Source organism: Erithacus rubecula (assembly GCF_903797595.1).
Source record: "Erithacus rubecula genome assembly, chromosome: Z".
Lineage (NCBI taxonomy): Eukaryota > Metazoa > Chordata > Aves > Passeriformes > Muscicapidae > Erithacus > Erithacus rubecula.
Window position 1 is genome coordinate 25,893,698 of NC_136661.1, and position 24,976 is coordinate 25,918,673.

General features: G+C 43.5%; 1 protein-coding gene across 10 annotated transcripts in view; it reads right to left on the bottom strand.

Annotated features, from left to right (window-relative positions):
• CELF4 (CUGBP Elav-like family member 4) overlaps positions 1-24,976 on the bottom strand; it is a 690,435-nt gene that overhangs the window by 88,319 nt on the left and 577,140 nt on the right. For 6 of the 10 annotated variants that reach the window (XM_079329933.1, XM_079329926.1, XM_079329929.1 and 3 more), the window contains exons 4-5: positions 13,022-13,150; positions 8,294-8,373 (exon numbers count right to left, since the gene is read on the bottom strand). In XM_079329933.1, the coding sequence (XP_079186059.1) occupies positions 8,294-8,373; positions 13,022-13,150 (209 nt within the window). The remainder of the gene's footprint in view (positions 1-8,293; positions 8,374-13,021; positions 13,151-24,976) is intronic. The other 4 variants (XM_079329925.1, XM_079329932.1, XM_079329931.1 and 1 more) reach the window with 1 other exon arrangement.

Consider the following 24,976-nt stretch of genomic DNA (forward strand, 5'->3'; position numbering starts at 1 on the left):
TCACCCATCAGCTTCTTTAACAATCATCATGTAAAACCAGACCCCAGCCTTCTGCTTTAGTTTGGACAGGTGGATGGGTAGTGATGCAACCTCATTCTGCCCTAGACTTTGTAACTTTGGGCAACTGACTTTCAGCCAAACTCAGGTATGAGTCATGAAGGACACTTAGATGCTGGAGTTTCATCAGCTTTCAGCCTGATTTACCTCTGAAAATCTTTATGTTTCTGTGGTCATGTAAAAGAAAAGTCTAATGGATTTTCTATTTCCTGTATTAGTTTCAGAAGAGGAAGCTCAAGGGGAGAACTTGTGGCTCTCTATGACTACCTGAAAGGAAGTTATAGAGAGGTGGGGACTGGTCTTACCTACTGTGCCTGCACTGGAAGATCAGAGGAAATGGCCTTACACTGAGCAGGAGAGATCCAGACAAGATACTAGAGAAAAGTCACTGTTAGGGTTGTCAGGCATTGGAATAGATTGTCCTGGTTGAATCACCATCCCTGGAGGTGTTTAAAGGGCATCTGGATCTGTGTCATGTGGTTTAGGAATTACAAAGGTGGTGCTGGGTTGATAGTTGGACTAAAACATTTCTTCCAGGTTAAATGATTCTGGGATACTGTGATTCTATTTGTCCTGTCAGCCTGAGGGGCTCAGTGGCTCTGTCTCTACTGACTCACAATGTGGCTTTTATTAATTGAGAACTTGAGCTCATGTTGGAATTCCAATGAGAGAAAATTTTGTTGGTTAATGAATACTCTGAATTGTGGTCTGTTTAATTGTTATCTGTTTATACTGTGGGTTTGTCTACGATTCTATTTATGCTACTGAGATGTATGGAAGATGTATTTTTGGGAACTGAGGGGGTGAACTGAAGGCTTTGGGTTTGATATTCTTAATTCTGTGTTTCCCAGATATCAATAAATATTAAGATTTAGATTCTCAGCTGTTCACTGGTTATTACTTCTCTACTGTTGCCACTTGGCTAAATATATAAATTAATTATGTAAAAGACTGGTTCACTCCCATACATTGTATTATTGTTTCTTTTGCTTCTCTCTTGTGTCTTGTCTATTAAACAGACATTCGTATGATCTAATTGCAGGCATTTTGAACATCAATTCTAAACCATCAGCTACTCAAGACAGTCTCTCTCTTAGGTCCTAGATCCTCTCCATCAAGTGTAATAAAAGTGTAGATGACCTTGAAGTTTTATACTTCGACTGACACTTTGAAGTAATTCATCCAGCTGGGTTAACCCTGCCCTTTAGTTAGCAAACTGCTGAGTGTAGGAACTGTCCTGTCAGAGGTTTTTATGGTGTTTAGCACACAGCAATTTTCTCTAGGAACAACACTGGCCACACTTCCAACAGCAGTAGTCTGAGAAGATGCCTACTAAAGTTTCTGGGAGGATGGAAGGAATGTTCTAGCTAATGTGAGACCTGCAAACATGAAGCTGTGGCTCCACACAGCCGGCTCACAGATTTGGATGACTTCCTGAAGAATGTGTCTTGCTGGAAATGGAATGCACTGCAGGTTTTAAACAGCAGCCTAACTACCCCAACTTTGTGGAAATGACAAACCCTTCTGAGCACTAAAGGCTGCCATGAGCCTGAGGGGAGAAGGGGAGTGTGCAGCTGGATGTGTGTGCATATTTGCGAAGAAGGGAGGAGCGATGAGGAAAGTTTCTCCTATGAAAGAAATGATCTAATTTGAAGCAAGTCTCTCATGGGAAGAGCTGTGACAGAGGCTGCTCTGTTCCTGTTAATTTTCACAGTGCAGCTGTCAGCGGGTCTGTAAATAGTACTCTGCGAAGCCAACGCTTCCTATCCACACATCAACCATTCAATTAACAGAAGAACAGAAGAAGGAAATAAAGTGCACCACAGCCTTCTATCACGGCTTTGATGTTTTCCAGCAATTTATGAAAGTGTACACAAATCTAATTACAAGCCCCACTGCTTCCCATTTACATGGAGCTCCTCAAGTTCAGAGCTGTTTATATCAAAATAATTGTTAAAAATACCTCAGCTGATCTACGGCATTGTGGCCCCCCACTCACCGGAGCCACCAGGCTGCTCCTCCCAGGGAGTTCCTGCCTGCTCAGTACTGCAAAATCTGCTTCCCCACCACTCTGAGCACAGCACCTGGGCTGCATCTTCACCGTGCCCACCAAGGCCCATTGCCCTCCTTTGCTCCACCTGCTCAGAGCTCCTTCTGCAGGCTCCACACTGCTTCCCCCTCCACCCCTGATTCACCCAAATATTCTCTGCTGTGTTAGTGGGGGTGAGCACAGCTGCTCAGCCTGTTTCCACTGTGGGGCTGTGTCTGAAGGCAGCTTCACAGAGCTGTGAAAAGTCATATCTGCATGGTGGGAATGCATAGCAAGAACAGCAGCACTCATTAGTGTGAGCTGGGGGTGGTTTCCTTGCTGGGGTGCCTGAGCATCCAAAGCCAGGAAGATGAGAACCCCATTAACCATTAGTTTGAAAGAGGCCACTGCACAGGACAAAGACACTTATAAGTCCTGGCTTAGTGCCTGGCATCCCTGCCCATGCCAGGGTGTTGGAATATATGATCTTCAGGGTCCCTTCCTACACAAATCATTCTGTGACTCTTGGGATAGATAATCTCATATTTAAGTCACTCTTCCCTGATAAAACAAACAGGTGATAATTTCCTTTAGCTTAAATAATGGGAAAAAATATCTTATGGTATGAGGGGATAGACAACACACTAAGGAAAGAAGACAATTCTTTCACCTCACTTGTTACCCATGTTTGCCTGGGAATTTGGAAGTCCAAATGAGTGAACTCCTAAAGAACATGATGGGCAGAGACTCAAAATCAACTGCATTCAACGTGTTATGCCATTCATATTTTCTTGCTTAATAAAAAGTGTAAAGTACAACAGCTAGAGATCTAATCCATATGTCATCTAACAACACTGAGAAATAATTGCATATTTTGATATAGGCAGTTCCTGGACAGAGATTTGAATTTGGTTTTGTCATTTGTATTGATAAGAGCTGCATGGAAAAATAGTTAAATGAAAGCCCCCAAGTTAACAAAGATGTGCATTGCAGTACTGCAGTTTTTTCAAAGTTCAGCTAAACTGATTCTTTCTCTGAAAGGCAGATGTCTGTTCAGTGCTTGTATCCAAGTCTTACATGTTCTCTTTTCACAAAACCAGGGATTCCATCTGAAAAGTAATTTTCACGGAAAATGTTCAGCCAGTCATAGACAGATTTGGGATGTTATAACCTGGGTGCAGAGGAAATGCAGGCTTCTGTAGTAAAACAAAGAGAGAATTTGGCCTGTGTGTTAGGAGAAGACACCTTACAGAAGTCTGGAGGTCTTGATGGCCTTAAACATTAATTAAAGTTATGGAATAAACATAGTGCTGACAATTAGTGTGTTGAGCCAGTTCACAGCAGATCTAATGGAACAGGAGTCAGGGGACTCTGCTGCAGGATGCCTGGTTTCTGAATCTCAAATTGCTTTATCTGGGCAACAAACATCCAGAGCAAATTTCAGGTCTCCCCACACTGGGTGTGAAGTGTTCACTTTAGGCTGCACTGACTTTATATTTAGTTTTTAACCAGCATTGGTCCCTTTTTCATTCTGAGTCACACTTTGGATGAAGAACCACTGTTTTGGAGCTGGAGAATCCTAGCAAATTGATGCCTAAAATTAGCTAAAAAGCACACTTCTATTTGGGCTTGCCTATTAGTTTGACAGGTTTCAAAATCTATTTCTGTAAAATAAAATTTCTCCAGAGGTATTTATTTCCTTCTATTGATTATAAGAGAAACTTAGATTATAAACTTAGATGACAGCCTCAGACATGAGTTTCTTAACTTCTGGATGTCCCAAATTAGGTTTTAGGTGAGTCCCACCTCAGTTATTCAGTCTAAGTCTGTTACTGAGTTATTCATTATAATGGGACAGGCATGCCCAGAAGGTGATATTGCCTGTCCTAGCACAGAAAAAGCGAAAAATGCACAAATGCCTGGAAATGTCTCTCTCTCCTTTCTGCAGGAATCCTAGAAGATATTTAGAATAGATCACAAACTTTCAGACTGTTAAAGATAAGCCAAGCACATCACACTCTTCACTTCTTCTCAGCCCTGAACAAGAAATGTGCCCAGTAATGTTTTTGTTCTACCCCTTCCAGGGATGAATTCATAACCAAAGAAATTTTGAGTTGCCACAGTGGGTGAGACGGTGAAAAGAGGTGCAAAAATACTCTTGTTTTTTAACCCTGTGTAGCTTCTGGGTAGGATAATATTTGCTGTGACTTAAATGTGCATGATTCTGCCCCTCTACTCCACTCTCTTGAGACCCCTCCTGCAGTTCTGCATCCAGCTCAGGGCCCCAAACATGGGAGGGACATGGAGCTGTTGGGTCGAGTCCAGGGGAGACCACAAAGATGCTCAGAGGGCTGGGGAACCTCTCTGTGAAGACAGGCTGTGAGAGTTGGTGCTGTTCAGGGTGGAAAGGGCTCAGGTCTGACCTTACAGCCCCTCTCTGTGCCAAAAGGGCAACAAGAGAGCTGGAGAGGGGCTTTTAATAAGGTCTGACAGTACAGAGGGGAATGGCTTCAGACTGCAAGAGGGCAGGCTTAGGTGAACTCTTAGGAAGAAATTTGTTTCTGTGAGAGTGGTGAGGCAGTGGAGCCTGCTGCCCAGAGAAGCGTGGGTGCTCCATCCTTGGCAGTGACCAAGGAGTGCTTGGATAAAGCCCTAACCAACCTGGTCCAGTTGAAAGTGTCTCCACTCCTGCTAATGGACATGCAGATGGTCATTGAGGTCCCTTTCAAACCCTTCTATGATAGCTCAGTAGAGTTTTGGGAACAGTCTGTTCTGTGTGGGTGGATGGACAAGGCCACATCTTAGATTTGTAAGTTGTGTTCTGCAGAATGGTGCTTCAACATTTGGCTGTTGCCCAGATATGAAGACATGAGGAGAAGGAGAAAACCAAGCTGAGGATGATGCCTAGGAAGGAGCATAACTGACAAGTAGGACGATAATGCTGTTCACAGCGATTGAGAATGGAGGTGGAGGATAGAAAAGGTTTTGGGAGGAGAAGTTCAGAGCTCAGTTTTTTACATGCTGAGCTTGTTCTGACAGATAAACATCGACCAGGAGATGCTGGAAAGATGGACCAAGATTTTGGGTTGGACAGGAGTCAGTCCTGAAGCAGAGAAATTAGATCTGCAAGCTGTCACTACAGCAATAGCAGCTGAATTTGTGTTGGTGGAAAAGGCTGTTAGGGACAACGCTTGGATGAGGAAGAGAAGAGAAAGCTAGGAAGAAACCTGTTTATATCCCCATATGGATGGGAAACAGAGACAGGAGGGGATTGAGTAATCAAAGCCAAAAGTACAGGACATATAATTGCGGTAAATATATTATAAATACATGCAAAAATTCATTAAGGTTATGGTCTCTTATAAAGGATGATGCAGAGATCCAGTATAACACTTTCATAAAGTTGATGAGCTGATAGAAAATATGATCCAAAAAGACAAAAGGGAAACTCTCTTGACAGGTGGGTATAGAAGGAACTTTGTTCCTGCTTAAAGGAAGGGGATTTTGTGTAGCTTATTTCTAAAGGAAATTGATTGTGTAAAAATTGGAAGGATTTAGACTTGGTGGACCCTTAGGAGAAACAAGTGCCTTGCATAGAGAAATTGGCTTGTAATGGCTGATGGTCAGGCACTTGTCCAAGGTAAGGTTAATTAAAAAAAAAAAAAAAAAAAGTAAAAAAAGAAAGGAACTTTCATAAAAGAAAGTTGCCTTTTGAAACTATTAGGCAACATATGTTGTGTGAACAGGAAGTCACAGTAGAGCAATAATCCTGACAGCTGTGGAGAAACAGGAGTCTGCCGCAGGACCGAACGGCTCGAGACCTGACAAGAATGATGATGGATGCCCTGCTGGTGGTACACGAGGACAAACCAAGAGACGCTGAAATTGGCCGAACCACAGCAGCAGCGTTGAGTTGGCATCACAGCTGGACGAGTCAGGCCAGTCCTAGTGGCCAGAGGAACGGAAGGGCTGAAGGAAGATGGCAGGAATGCCCCCCTCCTTCCCAAGCACGGTGGGCTGCATCAGCATCTCACCACGAGGTGGCTGCATTTCCCTGTGAACGTCCAGGCGAGTCCTGAGCAGCGCTGCACCCCCCAGAGCACCACGAAAACCACGATGGGCACAGAGACCCCCGCAGCATTTGGCCTATCTCACTCGAAGAACTGTAGGAATTTTGAGCCACTGTGGGAAAAACCTGTTGTGCTCCACATGCTTCACTGAGTGCTGGTCACTCTGCAGGTCGTCATGGGTCTGCAAAGATGTGGTCACAGTGGTGTGCCTGCTTGTAGCTCATGGGAGACACAAGGCAACGCCATCGTGTGTATAACTTAGCTTATAATGAAGAGGCAGAAATTAATTTCCTCCTTGATTTTTTTCTGTGAACTATTAGTATGTACTGTGATGTTCAGCCAAGACATGGAAACTTGTGAAGCCATGGAAACTTGATTCTGAGTCTGGAATGGACATCTAGTAAAGGATAAATTGTGTTGTTCTTTCAGAATCCAAGGTCTGGTTATTAAAGAATACTTCTATAACAGTTATTTGAATCAGATAAGTCAAGAGGACAAATGGTCCCACAGAATTGACCCATGAAGTGGCCAAATTCTCAGGTGTTTTGTATATCCTAAGCTCAGGTGATACCATGAGGATGGACTTATTCCATGTAGTTTTGAGATGAGTATGTTTTGGTATCCAAAGTGTTATGAAAGTAGGAAGGGAAAGGTCAGGGGAGGAATAATGGTATTTTAGGTATACTAGATCTAGATAAAATCTTTTACTTTCTTGTATTATGTCTATTTTCTCATATCTTCCTCTTGCTTTTATCACAGAATTAGCAGGGTTTTGGGATGAGGACTGACTTTTTATTGAACCTTTTTGCAGTACCACACCCTGCTGAATTGCAATTCCTGATGTAGGTTTATAGACATTACCACTTTGGGTCAAAGTTTGAAAGAAAGTCACTGAAAGTTCCTCTTTAACCTGTCTCAATGTCCATAATATATCAACACTGGATGTCAGCATCAAGCCCAACATCTGGTTTTGTTAGAAGGAGCCTTCTAGGAAGACACTCATAAAAGTATTTAAGTACTTCAAAATATGGAGATCCCATCTTTGAGGAGACTTTTTTTGGTACAACACTGGTAAACATGTACCATTTTTAAACTGATTTGTCTAAGATGAGGTTCCAAGAAATGAGATCTTGATGGTTTGCTAGTTTTAGAAACCTTTTTGCTTGTAAAGAGTTTTCCATTTTCATCCCTGCAAAGATCTAGAGAAAATCTGTCGGGCCTACTTTTAACTTATTTGGATAAATTCATGAATTTACATTAGTCTCTTATTGAAAGGGAGATTTTACACTCGCAAATATTTTTAATTGAGTTTTCTTGTATCTTTTCCAAGTTGTCAGCATGCTTCTTAGCCTTCCGTGATTTACACTGTGAATAATCAGTAATAAAAATAATACACTATTATAATAAACCAAAACAAATTTTCTTCTACTGACAGTGGAATGCCTTACACTCTGTCTCATGATGGTGTGCAAATATCTATTTGCATAGAAAATACAATTTCATTTCTATTTTATTGAAAAATCAGTCTTGAAACCTCATATGACTAGAAATTTCTGCAAGTGGACTGATCCCTCAGATGTGTACTGGAAAATCCAGTAATTTCACACTTTCAAAGGGCAGGTGTAGGGAACCAGACTCATGCCTGGGTTGGTACTTTTGTGGTAACAGTGAAAGGCACCCTTCACTGTTGTGATTTGTCTCTAGCTCCTACTACCATGATGTGAACATGCTTCTCTATACTGGCAAAACGTTGTTTATCCTTTGCCTAGAGACAGGGACTCTGAGAGGGAAAATGGGGAAACCCTTAGACACCAATTTCTACTTGATTCACCCCTCTGAAACTTGAAAGGTTGTACTCATGTTGAGTCTGGCCCAAAGTTTTTGCCATGTGTGACCCATATGCCTTTTTTTTCATGCCATAAAAACTGCTGGTGACAGAACTCAGCACCCACAGTGCTTCTGTGCCCGTGAGGAATGACAGTGTCATCCCAGCCTTTCCTCTGAGGAGTTCAGCACACCCAAGGCCCTGGGCCTTCCTGCATGATGAGTTGCAGAGCAGAGATAAATAATTTCCATTCCTCAATCAGGCCACAGGGCTGGCCCAATTCTCACTTGCCTGCGTTCCAGAGCTACTCACCGGCATTGTCTGGCTGCCATGCAAGGCATTGATGGCAGCTTGGGCCTCTGCATGTGAAGAGTATTTCACAAATGCACACCCTGGAAGAGGAAAAAGAAGAGTGTAAGAAAGTTTACATGGATATCGTGAAATTCCTTCTAGCTAAGTATCGTGTCCTCAGAACTAAACAGTGATATAACAAAAAAGTGTCCTGGTGCTTTTCCAGAGTCCAGACATCAGCAACCTGAGGACCTCTTAAGGCTATGCTGCTTCCAGAATTCCCACATATCTTGTAATAAGTACTGACAGACACAAACTTAGCAAGTACATCTTGAATCTAGTCATGTTTTGACCTCCACAGCTTTCCATGGCAGAATCTTGCATGGTTTTACAATTTATTGGGTGAAAAAGCTGTTTTTTTCATTTGTATTAGACTTACTGCCGAGTGTTCCTCCCTCAGTGGTTGTGGGAAACGATATGGAAGCATGTGCAAGTTATTGGAAAGCTGCATGTGCTTGATACAAGCAACCACAGGACAAATGTACAGAAGGCATTCAAGTTACTCCAAACCCACAAGGTACCTCATCATATCACTGCTTGGTAGAGCTCTGTGACAGACTGCCCAGAGCTTGTCTTGGCTCTGAGCCACTTAGGTCTGGCAAAGCATGAGACACCTTCTGGTGAAGTAGCAGGGGTGGGAGAGGTACCCATGTGTTGATTACCATCCTGTCACCACTAAAACTTGAATCTTAGTTTTTCATAGCTGCAAAGTCAGTTGCCTGTGTAGGTGTTCTGGACATTAGGGAAATGTGGGCAGTGTTCCTCTGGCTTGTATTGCTGTGTGGGGAATCTCACACCAAATGCTTACAGAAGGTTTTAGGGCAGGAAGGTGCATTTATGGATATGTGCTGGAGTGCAAAAATGATCAACACTTCAAAGGGTTACATGCACTTTTAGGGTGGGAGAAAGTATTGCCAACACTCCCAGCTACAAGCAAACTGACTCAGAGATGGGAAGGGTAATTTCCATATGCTAAGGAGGTTTTTGGAACAGATTGGGGGAGATCTGAGAAGTTTTGGCTTCCATCTCCTTCTATTACAATCATCGACTTCTGAGCTTTTAATCAATTTGCAAAGCCCTCTCAGTTTCCCTGAAGGGGTGCAGATTGCAGGGCACAGGATGCCAGTCCTGACAGTGGGATGAATCTCCTTCAGCCCCTTTGCAGCACCTTTAGAAGGTCTTCACACCCTTTTGTCTCCCTACGGTGCAGGGTGGAAAACGAAGTGACACTACTTGCAGAGTGGAAGAGTGAACCCCAAAGGTCCCTAAAATAATCACTGAAGGCTGATAGAAGTGAGATTGAAGAAAGTAATGATAGCCCCTTCTAAAAATAATATACACATATCTTACAGTTCACTTTGAGGGCTGTTCACTTTGCATTACCCTCTCAGCACTGTGCTCAGGCTGTATTTCAGGAAAGGCCCAATGATTATTGCTAATAGTTGGATCTAATTTATAAGGAGCTGAGAGGAGACAATCATGAGAAAATGAGATAGATAAACTTCAGCTGGAAACAATAGGGATCAATTATGACATAATCCCAGCCCAGCATTCCCGGGCTCCTGAGATACTGCGTCTTCCTCTTCATTAATCAGAGATAATCCAGAATTAGGGTGTTTAATTATTTGCAGAGATTCTTTTGTACTTTCTGCCTCTAAAAAGAAGATGCTGATTAGCAAATATACAAAAGCTTTCCAGTTCCAGTCACCAATTTAATTTAGAGCAGGATTTTTGGCTGTGATGCTGCTGTCAGGTCGAAGGCTTCACTCTTGTCAGTTGAAATTCAGCCCTGTGCAGAGGGTCCTGATGGATCAGTGGAGCTGGATAAAGGTGGGAATAAAGGGAGTAGCAGGCATTTATCTTGTTTAATGCCCAGGATACTAATGGGAACCCTCCTACTGCTTTCTATTAACTGCTTCCAGTAGGTTTTGAGGCAGCTGGATGAATGAAAACCCAGGTTTTACTGATGTAAATGGCAAGGCAATAGCAGACATTCCAACATTTTGTCCTTTTTGCTTGTGCATTCAATCATATGGCTTCTGTACACAACACCAAAAGTGCATATAATCTTCCTTCCCATTGTCACCAGAACTGCCTCCAGGAGCTGGTGAGCTGAGGATGTGAGTCATGTCACTCTTCTCAGAACAATGGTGTCCTTTTGACAGGAGCAACTCTGGAGAGTGAAGGGATTTTGACACACACACAGATATAACCTCTGCTGAACAGGGTGATACATGTGCTTAAGGTTTTCCTGTTCCTTTGCTATCAGACTAGTGCTGGAAGGGCTGCCCTGACTGTTCTGTCAGCTTGGAGCATTCTGCAGAATCAGACCCTAGGGTTGTAATTGCAGAGGGTGGTAAGGCTCCTCTTGTGGAGGGTGCTGGTGGAAGTTTTTACTTTCTGAGTTATTGAGGCAGACTGCTGAATGGAAAAAAATAAAAAAAGAAAAAGAGTAGCTGCACAGAGAGCAGCAGCAATGAAGACTGTGAGTCCTTCTGGATCTACTTTAGGTCCCTTGTCTGCGAACTCCTCACTCCTGCCTGAACCCTGGTGAGCTTCACCTGGAGTGATGCAGAATCACTCCATCCTCTCCCAGGAAAGACAGGTGCTGCATTCCCCTTCAGGGTGTCAAATTCCTCAGTCCCAGATCCTCTGACACTGGGTTACCTGCTCCAGCCACTGCTCCTAGCACTGTGACTCTTGCAGGAGGTATTTCTGCAGACCCTGAAGGCCATGCCCCATGGCTCAGGAGAGCACCCAGGGTTTCAGGAAAGGCTTTCTGGCTATGCCTGGGCTGCAATGGGATTAAACTGGGGAGCTGCAACCCAGCTCTGAGAGCAGTGCTTGCACTGACCTACCAGAAGGGTGTGGAGGCTTACCACAGGGATACCTGGTGGGCTGGGTAGGATTTAAGTGCCTGGGATCTGACTGCTACCTGGAATTTCGACAATCTGCTTAAATCTCAACTTACGTAGAATTTAAGCCTTATGGGTCTTACCCAAAATAAGTAGCTCACAAGCAATGTGTGTCACATATTGGTTTCTAGCAGATGGAAAACATTACAGAGCGGGAATAACTTTGTGGGAGTTGTGGCTTGCTTGGCTGTCTCCTAAGATAAGGGCACTGGCCTTAAGTTTTCCATTGGATTGACTGCTCTGTGTGCATGTGTGCATGCACGAAACCGTGTGTGTGTAAATTAGGAGCTTCACATTCTCAGTAAATAGCACCAGCAAATGGAAGCTGGTAATATTAACTCTGTCAAGGCTCAGTATTGATCCTGAACAGCTCAGTGAAACGTCAGCCTGAGACTGCAGCCTGCTAGCACTAATAATTAAACTGGTTAGCAATATGGAGCTGCCACTCAGATTCTGTGTTATAATGAAATTGTTTTAGAAGGAAAAAAAAAAGATAGAACAAGTATGAAGACAAGTCTGTGGGTTGGATCTCCTCTGGAATTTGTTTCTTACAGAACTCAGACTTTATTGCCTTTATTATTACTCTTTTAACTCCTTTGTCATTCGATTTCATTCCAGGTGGAAGCAGACAGACTTTTTTTTTCTTTTTCAGAATTCACTGATTTGTTCAGTGAATGATGTGCTTAACTGTCTGCTGTTATGATTTTTGGAGCTTCTCTAGGACATCTTAGCTTACTACTTGCCCATGGGCCAGCCTCTGTCTTTGGTTGTTGTGCAAATAAAGTAACCACAAACTGAAAAAATGTGCCCACAGCTTATTTTCAGCCATTTATATCAGGAAGGCTGAGCTGTGCTGATGTGTATTGAACAGCTATAAGGCTGGTGTACAGTATTTTTTGGCTACCAGTGATTTTATGGAATAACAATATCTTTCTCCAGTACATCACTGTGATTTGGATTTTTTTGCCTTGCTGTTGCAAAAATCTGCTGGTTGATGTTGTCACTTGTCAAAATATCCAGTGAGATAAGAACTGTGTTGGCAGGACTGGCCTCTTCTCTGGTGTTGCACACGCCAACACAGTTTATGCTATATTATATACAGATCAATATTTAATGGACACATTATACTGCCAGGAGGAGAGGGTTTCCTATTCAGATTGAAGTTATTTTGTCTAGAGACCTATGGGGGAAAAATATGACCTTGCTGCACAAGAGAGATGCCTCATTCTCACACCTGGGCTGTAGCAGAAGGTGTTTTGTGCTATGCAGGTAAAAAGTGGCAGAAGGAGGAAGGGCACCTAGTTTTGCAATGAGGTATTTGCCTGTTTTGAACAGTAAATGTGTAATATTTAAACTGGCACCTGTATCCTTGCAGCTGCAATCACTGAGGGGTATGAGTCCATGCAAGGACCAGGTGAAGAAGGGAAAGACCTGGGGCAGGTGGATGAGAGATAAACAGAGGCAATGATGGAGCCAGTGAGTCAAGATGTAAAGTACCAATACTGGCTTCTATAGAGAAAGAGTCAAGTGGGGTGGGGTGAGTGTAAAGGCCATGTTCAGAGGGGAGGCATCAGTCTGCACGTGGTGAGACACAGCCAGCTGCAGACATGTCATGTGCAGCTTCTTCCTCTGACACACAAGCAGAGAGTGACCAGCAGAGTCAAAATGTGACCCCTCCCAAAGTAAGAGGTGCTCTGGGGAATGCATGGTACTTTTGTCACACCAGAAAATGATATGGAGACGAGTGTCTAGCTGAACACAAGGCATCCCTTACCCTTGCTGTTGCCATCGGGTCCCCGGAGGATCGTGCACTCCTCAATGTTGCCAAACGCCTCGAATAGCCTGCGCACATCATCTTCCGACTGCTGCTTATTGAGCATGCCCACAAAGAGTTTTCTGTCTTCTGGAACAAAATAAAGAGATGCTTACCATATTTCAGGGGGGATGTGAAAGCCAAGACAGCTCAGTATCACATGCAGCACAAACAGTGACTTCACCAAGGTGACATCTCAGAAGCTGCTGGCCTTTTCAGGTGGCTGGCTCGGAAAACCTTAACAGCCTCTGGCTTCACGGGAGTACTTGAAAATAATCCAGCAAATTTTGGAAAAACTAAACCACCAAACAACAAACAAAAAACCAGTTTGTTTGTATATAAAGTCATTATCTGCCTCTTAAAATCTAGGCACCAAAGTCTTCCAAATCAGCTCCTTTTGATCAGTTTTTTTGCAGTCGGTTTGCAGTAACTGAAATGACAACATTGCTCAGACTGCAATCCAAGAGGAATGTGATAAATATAGCATATTGGAACTGAGTCCAAATGAAAAATAACAGAAGTTAGTAGCCCTCGCAATACTAAATAAGTGCAGGAAAAAATGTATAGCATAAGCTTTTTAAAATCAGGATAACAGAAGTCACAGCCTGTAAACTGGAGATTTGTCATTCATGCCCACTCAGAGACATGTATCTACAAGTTTGGATGAGATTTTTAACATACTTATAAAGTTCATTTGAAATAAGCCCAAAGTTTTGGAAACTTAAATTGTGTTTTGAAACATAAAGTTAACTTATATGACTGCTAATATCTGAGATAGCTCAGGCAGGTGGTATTTCATGCCAAAGCAGGATGTTTTCTGCTAGTGGATAATTGCATTTTGAACAAGGATGGTCAATGTGACCCAGCCATGGCACTGACATCCCAGAGAGCCAAACGTGTCCTGGGCTGCATCCAGAGCCCCGTGGGCAGCAGGGCAGGGAGGGGATTCTGCCCCTCTGCTCTGCTCTGCTGAGACCACCTGGAGCACTGCACCAGAGCTGGGGTCCCTGCACAGGAGGGACAGGGACCTGCTGGAGCCAGCCCAGAGGAGGAATTGGGACTAGATGATCTTCAGGGTCCCTTCCAACCCAAACTATTCTATGATTTATACTTGGACTGAAACCAAGTTTGGGGATCTTCATGAGACACCTCCAAAAAATATTGGTGAAAACAAATGGTTGTCAGAAGAATCTCAGAGGGGGCTGAGTGACACCTCTCAATCAGGTTTCTGTTCAAGTCTACTACCATTACACCCAGAAAAAAAGGGAATTTGCATAGTTTACATTGTGTATGCAAACAGGCCATTTGCACATGATTCACAAATGTCTTATTTATGATTCATTAAACACTATGTAAATGTGGGAACCAAGGGGGTTTTTTCAGAGCATGTTACAGAGCAGATGTAACTAATTTGAATAAATATATGTAAATATCTAAATAATTTTTTAAAAAATATTTATTTTTTTAATGTACAGGTTAACCTGAAGCTGAACAAAACACTAGTTTGCAATAACCCTTTTCTGGCTGACTAATTGGGCAATTCATGTCACTTTTGTTCACTGAGAAATCATTGGAGTAGGCAATCTGCTCTGCTTCAACCAGTGTTTGATCAAAATTCCCCTCTCCAAGATGCACCTGCACATTGGCAAATTACTTTACAGCCTTGGATGTGAATAATTTTTCATGCAGTGGCTATTGAATGAAGATATTAGGAGCTTTCAACCCTGCAGTTGAGCTGTCCTCGGCAACCAAAAGTGTGCTGCCCACAGAAAAGAAAAGCAGGAATTATGTTGCCTTCAGCTAGGCTGCTAAACTGGTAGGAAAAATAGGTTTAGGGAGATACAGGTACAGTTCTGACAGGTCAGAAAAACAGAAATAGCCTTCTGCCAGACCTGTTAAAGCAAGAAATATTCCTGCTTCATGTTGGAACCGATTAGGTAGAGAGGTGTTTTGAAGTCTGCTGGCAACAAAAAATTCAGATTGTAGTGGTGCACAAAGCCCCACCTAACACCATGCAGCTTGTAGGATGTCTCCATCTCACAGAAAGGTGATTTGGATATATGAAAGGCTTGCTTTCCCAATAGCCAAAATGTCCTGTAAAAGAGACTCCAAGATGCAAGGTACAAGCCTTAGAGAAGAGCTACTGGAGTTCACTGTGTGCTCTGGGGAGCATCTTTCAGTCTAGGGCATGGCAGAGCCTTAGGAAACAAGTCCAGTCTAAAGTCCAAGGATTTCCCAGATGTTGGAAGAAAACCCACCTAGCAAATGGGACCAGCTTCCTGCAAGATATTTTAGGAAGGGAGCAGGATCAGCTGGAAAGAATTAGGAACATGACTGGCAAAAGGTTTTGCCTAGAAACTTTGAGTTTGTTAAATACTTCCAGCACAACAGAACAGTGTTATATTGTGCTTTATACAGCTTCCCCTGTTTCAAATAAGCTGCATCAGCAAAAGCACTCCTATAGCTATGTAACTGTTTTCACCAGACTTTTTGCTAATATAAATGTATCATTTAAAAAAAAAATCACATCCCTCCTCTGTCAGCAAAACTCTCTAGTGTGGAACTGGCCTGAAACTGCCTTGTCTGGTCTAGTTTATGCAAGCTAAACTAGATGTTTTAGGAACCACTCAGATTATTATTTTTACATCCCCTCACCCTGCCTCTTTGCAGTACAGTGGTGCTGTGCTGGCTGGCAGATGATGTGATGTTTTGGTGAGCTGCCCATCAGATGGTCAGGGACCATCAGGAGCAGGCTCTGTCAGAGGGGAGGATCACCTTCCCCAGGAGCTGCTGGTCCAGGGGAGATGGAGTGAAGGGGATCCCCATGGACAGCCACTGCTTGGACATCACCTCCTATCTCCAAATCAGCATCCTGTCTCCCTCCTGAAAAACAGCACCCTGTGTAGTCAGGGGAATCATTTGTTATATCTGCCATCTCCTAACTCTACACAATCACACACTAGACTGATAAAAAATGAGTCGATTTAACAAGTTTTTTTTTTTACTTTCAGTAGTTTCTATAACAAAGTGCTGCATTTGCCTCTCACATCCCAGCTCTTTCAGGGAGCTCAACACTGTGTTTTAATGACACTCTTCACATATCCTAAGCAGAAAAAGAGGAATGGCGGAAGGGACCATTCAACATGTTCCAGGACTTGGCTAATGATTTTATCCTCTAATGGTCTTTTATGTGCTCTTACACCCTAGGCATCATCATTACTAATCTTCCACATCCTAAACAAAAAACTGACATGCCATGCACCAAAACTACTTCTGATCTGTAAATATGTCTAAATAAGGCCATGAGTTTGCAAGAATAGAATTAAAAAGGGATATGCTGATGTCATCAAAATGTGTCTTGAGCATGTGTGCACACCACTGGTGCTCCTCACCTGGTGTTTCCAGAGTCCTCTAGTGAGATTTGAGGACACTCCATCCTACAAAATCTTTCAGGCTGCACACAAGCCTAGTAGTCTTAGATGATGCTGTTCCTAAGCTCTGCCCACCTGTAGGGTCCATCTCTACCAATGATTGTCCACCCATGTCTCCATCCTGAGTCCCATGCTTCCTCCTTTTTCAGTGACACATTGCTTTATGTGTGCCCCAGGATCCACAGCTGAGTTTCAGAGCACTGGGCAGACCCAGTCCTCTGTCTCCTCCACTGCCAGGCTCAATGCTCAATGCCAATTCACACTGTGGGACTGTGGGGCAAAAACCTTCACACCAGGCTTCCTAAGACCTGGGTCCCAGACCAAAGTGAGCTAAGGAGAACAGAAATATCACTGTCCAGGGCAGAAGAGAAGGATGAAAAGAGGCCAGGCATGAGCCCATGATCTGGGGTGTCCCCAGCACGAGCTGTGGACATGACCTTGTGCTCCAGCCTAAGCTGGGCTGTGCCCACGGAGGGGCAGCTGTATCTCACAGTGCCACTGAGCTTGCTCATCTTGTCTAAGAACAGGTCTGATGAAAGGAGCCTATTCCATGTGTAGTCTCCTCAAGGCCACACATGGCTGTGCATCAAGTATTGATTCACACCTGAGCATCTTCCTTTTCCTTTTGCGAGGAATAATCTGTCCACATTTATTTTACATTCTCCCAAGTCACAATTTCAGTTTCTATCTCATCTGAGGACTCCCCATTAACCCTGCTGCAGTGACAGCCCTAAAACAAGCTCCACTATGAGCAACATTGCAACTGTATATGGTGTCCATTTGAGCTTCTTCTCACGTTCTTGTCTTCTCTCATGATTGCTCACCCCACTATCAGTCTTTTTCAACAAGCTGAGTCCATAATGCCCACATAACCATAGAAAAATACAACTAGGGGTGGGTATTTTCGTGTGTGGTGGCACCCAAGAGAGCTAAGGAGGTTTTTGCTGGTAAATTCTGATAATGCTGAAAATGAGGTACCTCTCAGGTCTGCCTCATTTTGCCATAAACAAGTCACAACAGTGACAGAAGGTAGCACCCCAAGATCCTCACAGGAGGACAGGAAGGGAGAGAAAAGTCACTGCAATGACAAATCAAAGATCCCAGAGATGTCCCTTTGGTGACATTTCCAACACCCCTGTGGGAACCAGGCTTCCCTGCTCTTGACCACTCTGCCAGGAATGGAGGCTTGTGTCTGTCAGGAAAAGCTGGCTGCAGGGCACCATGGTGAAGAAATGCAACTTGTCAGATAAATACACAGAATCTATAGACCTCCCTGCAGTGTTTATATGCAGCCTTGGCATCTTCCCCAGTGCAAACAGGGGTTAAATTATTCCCTGTTCTATTTGTATTTAAATGTTATGTTTCCATGATGAGTGTAAGGCAGAGGTGTCAGATGGGCCCAGGCGAAGGGGGCGGCGCACGTGAAAGGTGAAATAATAGAGCTCTGCAAACCCAGGGCTGAGAGGAGATGGGAAGGGGGGACACTGGAGCCAGGGGGAGAAGGGGGAGGATGGGCACTAATTAAAGAGACAGAAGGGACAATGAGATGCAGGATGTTTGACCCTCTGTGGAGCAAGAGGACAAGAACAAGAATCACAGCAATTGTGGAGGGACTGGGGGAAAATTAGGGTCACTCGCAGGGAGACATGACACAGGATTGTGTTTATCCAGATAGCTCTCGCTAATGTATGTGTGTGCGTGGGGGTACATTTAGATAAGAGTATATAAATACACTTGTGTTCTCGTATTCCTCATGCAAAACAAAGAGGTTGAATCCTTGTATCAGGAAAGCACAAACCGGCTTTGCCATCTAGAACGTGGCTTCCGAGGCCTTGGAAATAAAGAGGGACAGATTTACCATCTCTGTGTCCCAGGCTAATTTATATAGCTAATAATTATTTGTCCCTGCTGCTATTCGCCTCCTTCCCGAACGTGCTTGCACACACAGAGGGGGAGCAGCTGCAGCCCTTGGTCCTGGCACTGGGAAGGCCTTTAAGCTAATCTCCTTGGCACCATGACACTACAAACAACCAGCCCAAGAAGTTTTTTGTGCAGGTGTGAGTAAGGAGAAAACCAGTGCATAGGACCAGGTGGCACATTTACCACAGAGGATAAAAGAAGCAGAGTTATCTTCCTTGCCCACTCTCCTGACTCGTCCTTGGCAGAGAAGGAAGTGGAGACAGCACTGAGGGTGTTCACCACATGCACAGAATCAGAATGGTTTGGGTTGGGACAGACCTTTAAAGGTCATTTGCCCCAAGCAGTCCCTGGCAGTGAGCAGGGACATCCTGAACTAGAGCAAGCTGCTCAGAGCCTTGTCCAACAGCATCTTGAAAGTTTCCAGCAATGAGAAACCTATAACCCCTCTGGGACGCCTATGTCAGTGTTTCACCAACTCCTTGGTAAAAAAAAGTATTCCTTGTATCTAGAGTGAATCTGCTCTCTTTTGTTTGAAAAGCAGGATCCCTTACTTTATTGGTACTGGCTATATTCAGAAGTCTGTTTCCACCTCTCCTAAAGTATTTAAAGACTCCAATAAGGGCTGCCTGAAGCCTTCTCCAGGCTGAACAATCCCAGTTCTCTCAGCCTGTCTTCACAGCAGAGGTGCTCCAGCCCCCTGATAATCTCTGTGGCCTCCTTGGATACTCTGCAACAGGTTCCCACCCTTCTTATGGCAGGGGCCCCAGAGCTGGATGTAGCAGTCTCAAAAACACAAAAAAAGCCTCACAAAAACAGAGCAGAGAAGCAGAACCACCTGCCTCAACTCTGTTTTGATGCAGTCTAGGACAGGGCTGGTTTCTGGGCTGTGAGAGCCCATTGCTGCCTCTGTCCAGCCTTTCATCCAGCAGATCTCCCAGCTCCAAGCAGTGGGGTCGGGCATGTGACAAAGTCGCAGTGGTGAAAAAGAGCTGTAAACCTGGGTTTGTTTCAGGCAGCTATGACCAAGGAAACCTCCACAGGTCAAAGAAGAAGGAAGGAGCTTGAGAGAAGAAGGGTGAGTTGCAGATGCACTGAACACTGTGAAAGTTCAGTTTGAGCTCTGAACTCAAATCTACAAGCTCAAACCTGTCATTGTCGTGAGCCAGAGTGCCCCACCACACCCCTCAGCCTGTGCTAATCAGGTGATCAATGGCAGGGCATTTCCCAGGGCCTGGGTTTCACACTCCTATTGCCATTTTCACAGCAGTCCTACAGCTACGTGATGATGATTACCACCCTTTCCACAGGGGAAGTGATTATGAATTCTGTTGTAGCTAATTGTAAATTAGCTAATTATCTTCTCCATGGTACCTTGCTGGAAAATACATGAACCTTGTAAAATAGAGGTGTTTCAAAAATTAGGATGGGGGGAAAATTCAACAGTATTCAAAAGCCCAAACAACAGAAACATAGTGCTGCCTAACTCCAAACAATAGCAAACAGACCCTCCTTACACCTGCGCCTCCTATTTGGCCCCTTTTCCTTCCTCCTCCCCACATCAAACAACACTCTCAAGGGGCCAATTCTGCTGCAGTCTTTAAAATGTTTGCTGAGTTCACCTCTTCCTTGCAGCTGGGTATTGTGGGGCATCCCTAATCACATCTTAGCAGGACTTATTTCTTTGCACTGATCTCTCCCCCTCCTCCCTCCCTGGTTTGGTTTTACTTAACAGATCCTTTATATCCCATTCGTTAGCAGATATGATTGCACAGCTGCTGGTCTCCAACTGCTGGAGACAGAGGCTTTGAGACACCAGGGCTGGAGAGAATAACAGCTAATCTGAACAGCTGTGTGATGGGGACAAGCGCAAATGAATGTAAGCCCAGGTGTGGGAGCACAATTCTCCCGTGCAAAGGAGGAAGCTTCTTCCCACAGGTGTGTTGCTCTCCACTGTTGCATGTCAAAAACTTAGTTTGAAGGATTTCTCTTACTTAATTACTTGGCTGCACTCTGAGCCTTGACTTGGACAAGGATCTTGTAAACAGAGCGAAAGAACAGCTGAACAAGAGACAGAGAGTCTGTCTGACTCTGTTTGCTGTCTGGCAACAGCCAGTTGTGGATGTCTGGGAAGAATGAAATAACTGGGAATTTTGTTGATCCCCCCAAATATTTTCTTAGAATTCAGTGCTCTGCAATTCAGGGAGTGTTGGTTTGTTTTTTCTTTCTCCCTTTCTCTCTCTTTTTTTTTTTTTTTTTTTTTTTCTCATATATGGCAGTTTCTGAAGTGTCTTTCTTTGATGTAATTGTTCAGTGGACTTTTGAACCCATGTATGCTTGTGAGTATCCAGCACATCCTGCAGCGAGATATTCTGCAGCTTAAGCACGCACTGAGTTCAAACTTCTTCCTTCTGCTTATTTTGAACATGCCACAAACTATTTTCAATAGATAGAACCTAGATCTTGCTTTGGGAAAGAGTGGAAATCATTCCTGATCCAGTTAGAGAGTGGACCCATGAGGATATTCAGGAGCTTGGCTGAAGCTCTTTTCTGGACATTTCAGACTGGTTTTTGAGACTTCTGAGTCCCATCTTAAGCCATGCTTTGGAAAGTAGGGAAAGCCAAATCACTATTCTCTTAGAGTGATTTGTTACTCCTGGTACCAGAGAGATAAATGACTGTGCAGTTACTGCTATTAAATACTTATATCTCTGCCAAGGACAGTGGCCTCGGTGAAAATATGGGCTACATAAATTACCCAGTGAAAAAGGCAGCCTCAGTTTCCCTACCTGTAAAAAGAGTGATTGGTGTTTGTAAGTGGCTAAACTGGGCATTGGTGAGGTTTGCCATGTTCCAGGAGCACAGGTAGCCCTGGAAGAAATAAAGAAATGTACCTGGCAGGCTGTGAATCAGATTTGTGGCTGAACCCTACAATGGTTTTTATCGGATTTAAGTAGCTGAAGCTTTCCAGCTCCTTTTCCTGCAAGAGTGTGGGGGTAAGTCAAGGCAGGGTTTAGTCCTCAATAAAAACCTACTTTTGTAAATTACTGTGTATCTTTGAGTTATCTTACAGGGAGAGATTTTCATGTCCTGAAGTAGTGTGACTCCTAAAGACAGTGGCAAGTGATTAAGGTGCTTGTGTTCAAAAGATCACATATATTGGCTGCAGTTGGCCCTGAGAGAACTGGAAAGAAAATTAACTTGTTGCCAGATGTTGAGCCCAATGTCTAAGATTATGCTTTTTAATTAAACACAACTGGGCCTATTCTCTTCTTTCAGTGTCTTAGTCTAAATTACTGTCCTACCCTCCTGAGAAATCCAGGAACAGGAAGAGGTCCTTGATGTGCAGCAGCTGTAAACCACATCCAGGTGTTGTCTGGGAGAGCAAGCATATGTGCAAGATGGAAATAGTGCAGAACCATGATGAAAAATGGAAGGAGATGAAGAAGACTGTTCATAGCAGGAGGGTGAGTGTGGTTTGGGCTTGGCTGGTCTGTGCTGCTGCAGTAGCACCCTGTGTGCACCAGCACTGAAGTGAAACCCAGCCACAAACCAAGAGCTTCATCTGGGCAGCTCAGATGAAAACACACTCAGGTGTCCTCTGTCCACATAGGACAAAATTTTGGCCATGAGCCAAGCAAGTCCTGCCATGAAGACATAGCCTAAATGATTCTAACAGCAGACTCCCCTTGTACAGCTGTGAATATTATAACCCCAAGACAAATATCTGTAGTTCTGACTTGCTGAACAGCCCATCACAACTGTCCATTGCCAAGAGATGCTATTCCCTGTGCAGATCTTAAATGACAGGTTTTATGGTGCTGGATATTGAGCCGGGAAAACAACTTGAAAAGATCCATTTTATTTGTAGCTCTTGCTTAGGAAAGCTGATGGTGAGAAAAGTCTAAAACCCAATGCCAGGCAAAGCATAAAGCCTCTGCCTCTGAACTGTGCCTCACAGCTCATAATTCTTAGTTGTTATCAGAAACACACAACTGAAATATTTTTGAGAATTGTTCCTGAGGCAATGCCTTTTAGGAAAAGACTTGGGAGTAAAAATGTGGTCTTTCTAAACTCAACCTATAGCCTAAACACACACTTTCTTTTCACAGTCCTGCCACAACAGGAAGAATATCTGAATCCAAATCAACCTTTCAATCAGGAAATAAGGTAAAAATCAGACCTCTTTCCCTAGCTATTAGCAGCCTGTTCCTAACAGTTTCCATTTCCTGGGAGCAGCCTGAAAATGTTCTTGGGAGAAAGTACCTAAGGAGACCCACCATGGAAGAGTGGATGTGTCCAGCTGTGCTATGACTAAGCTTCACAGGAATTTGCATGACTGTTTAGGCTCCTTCCTCCTGTAAAACCACAAATATTATCTCAGCCCAGTCTGACGGATTTCCAGAAGAAGGAGATGAAGGAGAAGACTGTCTTGTACAATCAAATGACACCTCAAATGAACACTGATTTAATCTTTTGCACTCATCTTTCAGATTTGAATACAACTCCTACTGCCTTTGGTTCTGGGGAATTTAACAGATCTTAATTCCTATGTGTAACATCCCCTTTTCACTCTGTGGCCACACAAGGTTGAGGCTGAGCCTGAAGGGCCATTTGGTTTTCACACCCATTCAGAGCAAATCTTAGAAGCTTCTTGACAAACTCCGCAGGGTCAGTGGTGTCAAGACTGGTATGTCAGGAAAATAAGTTTCAGTTCCTAAACTCATCTCACTGGTGACCTGTCGAAGCTTTGAAACCCTTTCCAGAAGCCTAGAAGGCCAAGACATTAATCTGTGGTAACACTCCAGCCTTGAGCACCGAGGACTATTGAAACAGCGTAGGCATGGGCAGGAAGGGGGGTGGGAAGGACATATTTTCTCTTGCAGGAGCTGGGACGACATTTCAGATCAAATTAAACTTCAGTTTTTAAAGACTTCAGTGGAGGTAATTGAAACACTTCCTCACAATTGCCTGAACCTAAGTGTTATCTCTCTTTTCCTCTGTATATCATCCCTTTTCCCCCAAGCCTGAGACAGCCCCGCACGGCCACAGCCTCCTTAATATTAAAGACGGTGATTAAATGGGATTCGCCAAAAGACAAAGGGCTGAAAACCTGCCAATTGTTAATCCCTCCTTTGCTGTGCTTAAAAATTCCATTTTCTTCATTTGAAGAAAGGAGGGGGGGAAGAAAAGAGAATTATACGTCTATGTCTAATTTAAATTCTGGTGTCGCGGGTCCTGTTCCCTTCTCCCTCTCTTGACGTCTGAATATATTCCTTTATTACCATTATTACAGCTTTCTGATTGCATTAAAATTCATCCACACGCTTCTCTCCACATTCCACTTTTCTTTTGCCAGTTTTTTTGCTAATTCCCTTTTTCTCTCTCCCCTTTTCTCCCCACTTTCAAATTATAGAGAATGTCATTAAAGATCTCCACAAAATGCCTCCCTTCTCTATTGCTTTTATAAACTTGCTCTCCATCCCCTCATCTACAAACAAAGAAAATGAAGAAAAGGCAAAAGAAAACAATAATAATAAAGGAATCCAAGCAGCACGTCTCAGAGGTCTCAATAACACCTTTCCTACTTCATACAGCTCTTAACCTAGTGTTCACTTCAGTTATGAAGCTGTATTTCACACAGAAGTTTTGTGCATGATTTGTTTGATGCTGTACCTGGAATCCTTAGTTAAAACCAAAAGTGGAGTTTGCCAGGCTGTGTTTATGAGCACGTAAAGAGACAGTCTTGCCTGCAACTGTAAGCAGAAAAATAAAAAGACTGGGGGAAAAAATAATTTCATCCTGCTTTATGGGGAGCTGAAATCTGCTAATGATTTGCTTATGGATATGAGCAGTGGAGCTGGGCATGCAGTGCACGTGGCCAGTTCCAGGTGAATAGTAAAAGATCTCAACCCCAATAGGATCCACCCAGTTAATCCTTCAGACATCCCATTGATTGCTAGGACACCCTAGCAGTGACTTTTTTTCCCCTGAAAGGCTTGCCACATCATAGCTTTTGTTAAACCAGTTCTACTCTAGGTGGAAGTCCCATTTGGAAGATTTTTATTGATAAAAATGAAGGTGAGAAATGGACTCTGCTTCTATGTAGAGCACACCTGCATATGGGCAGCTGAACAATAAGGTGGAAGCAGAGGATGTGGTGCCAGTGTGGTTAGACTGGGGTTTCTGATCCTCCCAACCTGTCCTTGTGCCTCTCCTAGCCCAGCTGGCAGGAAGAAGCTACTATTATAAAACTTTAATTAATTCTTGCCAGTTCTTCCCAGGGTGCCTAAGTAGTTTTTTTGTTATTGTTGGTAATTTTTTGTTTGGTTGGGTTGGGTTTTTTGGTTGTTTTTTTTTTTTCTCTTATTATTTTTCCTGCTGTCACCCTCAATTACACTGATATAATGGAATGACTGAAACTGGAAGAAAAATTGAATATTTTTTTTTCCATAAGAAATACTGATGTCTGAAAAAATGTACTTCCACTTTGAATTGGAGAGGCCAAAGTTCTTGTGAAACGGAAATTCTTCAGTTGTGAAATGTTACAAGGTATTGTCTCAGAGGA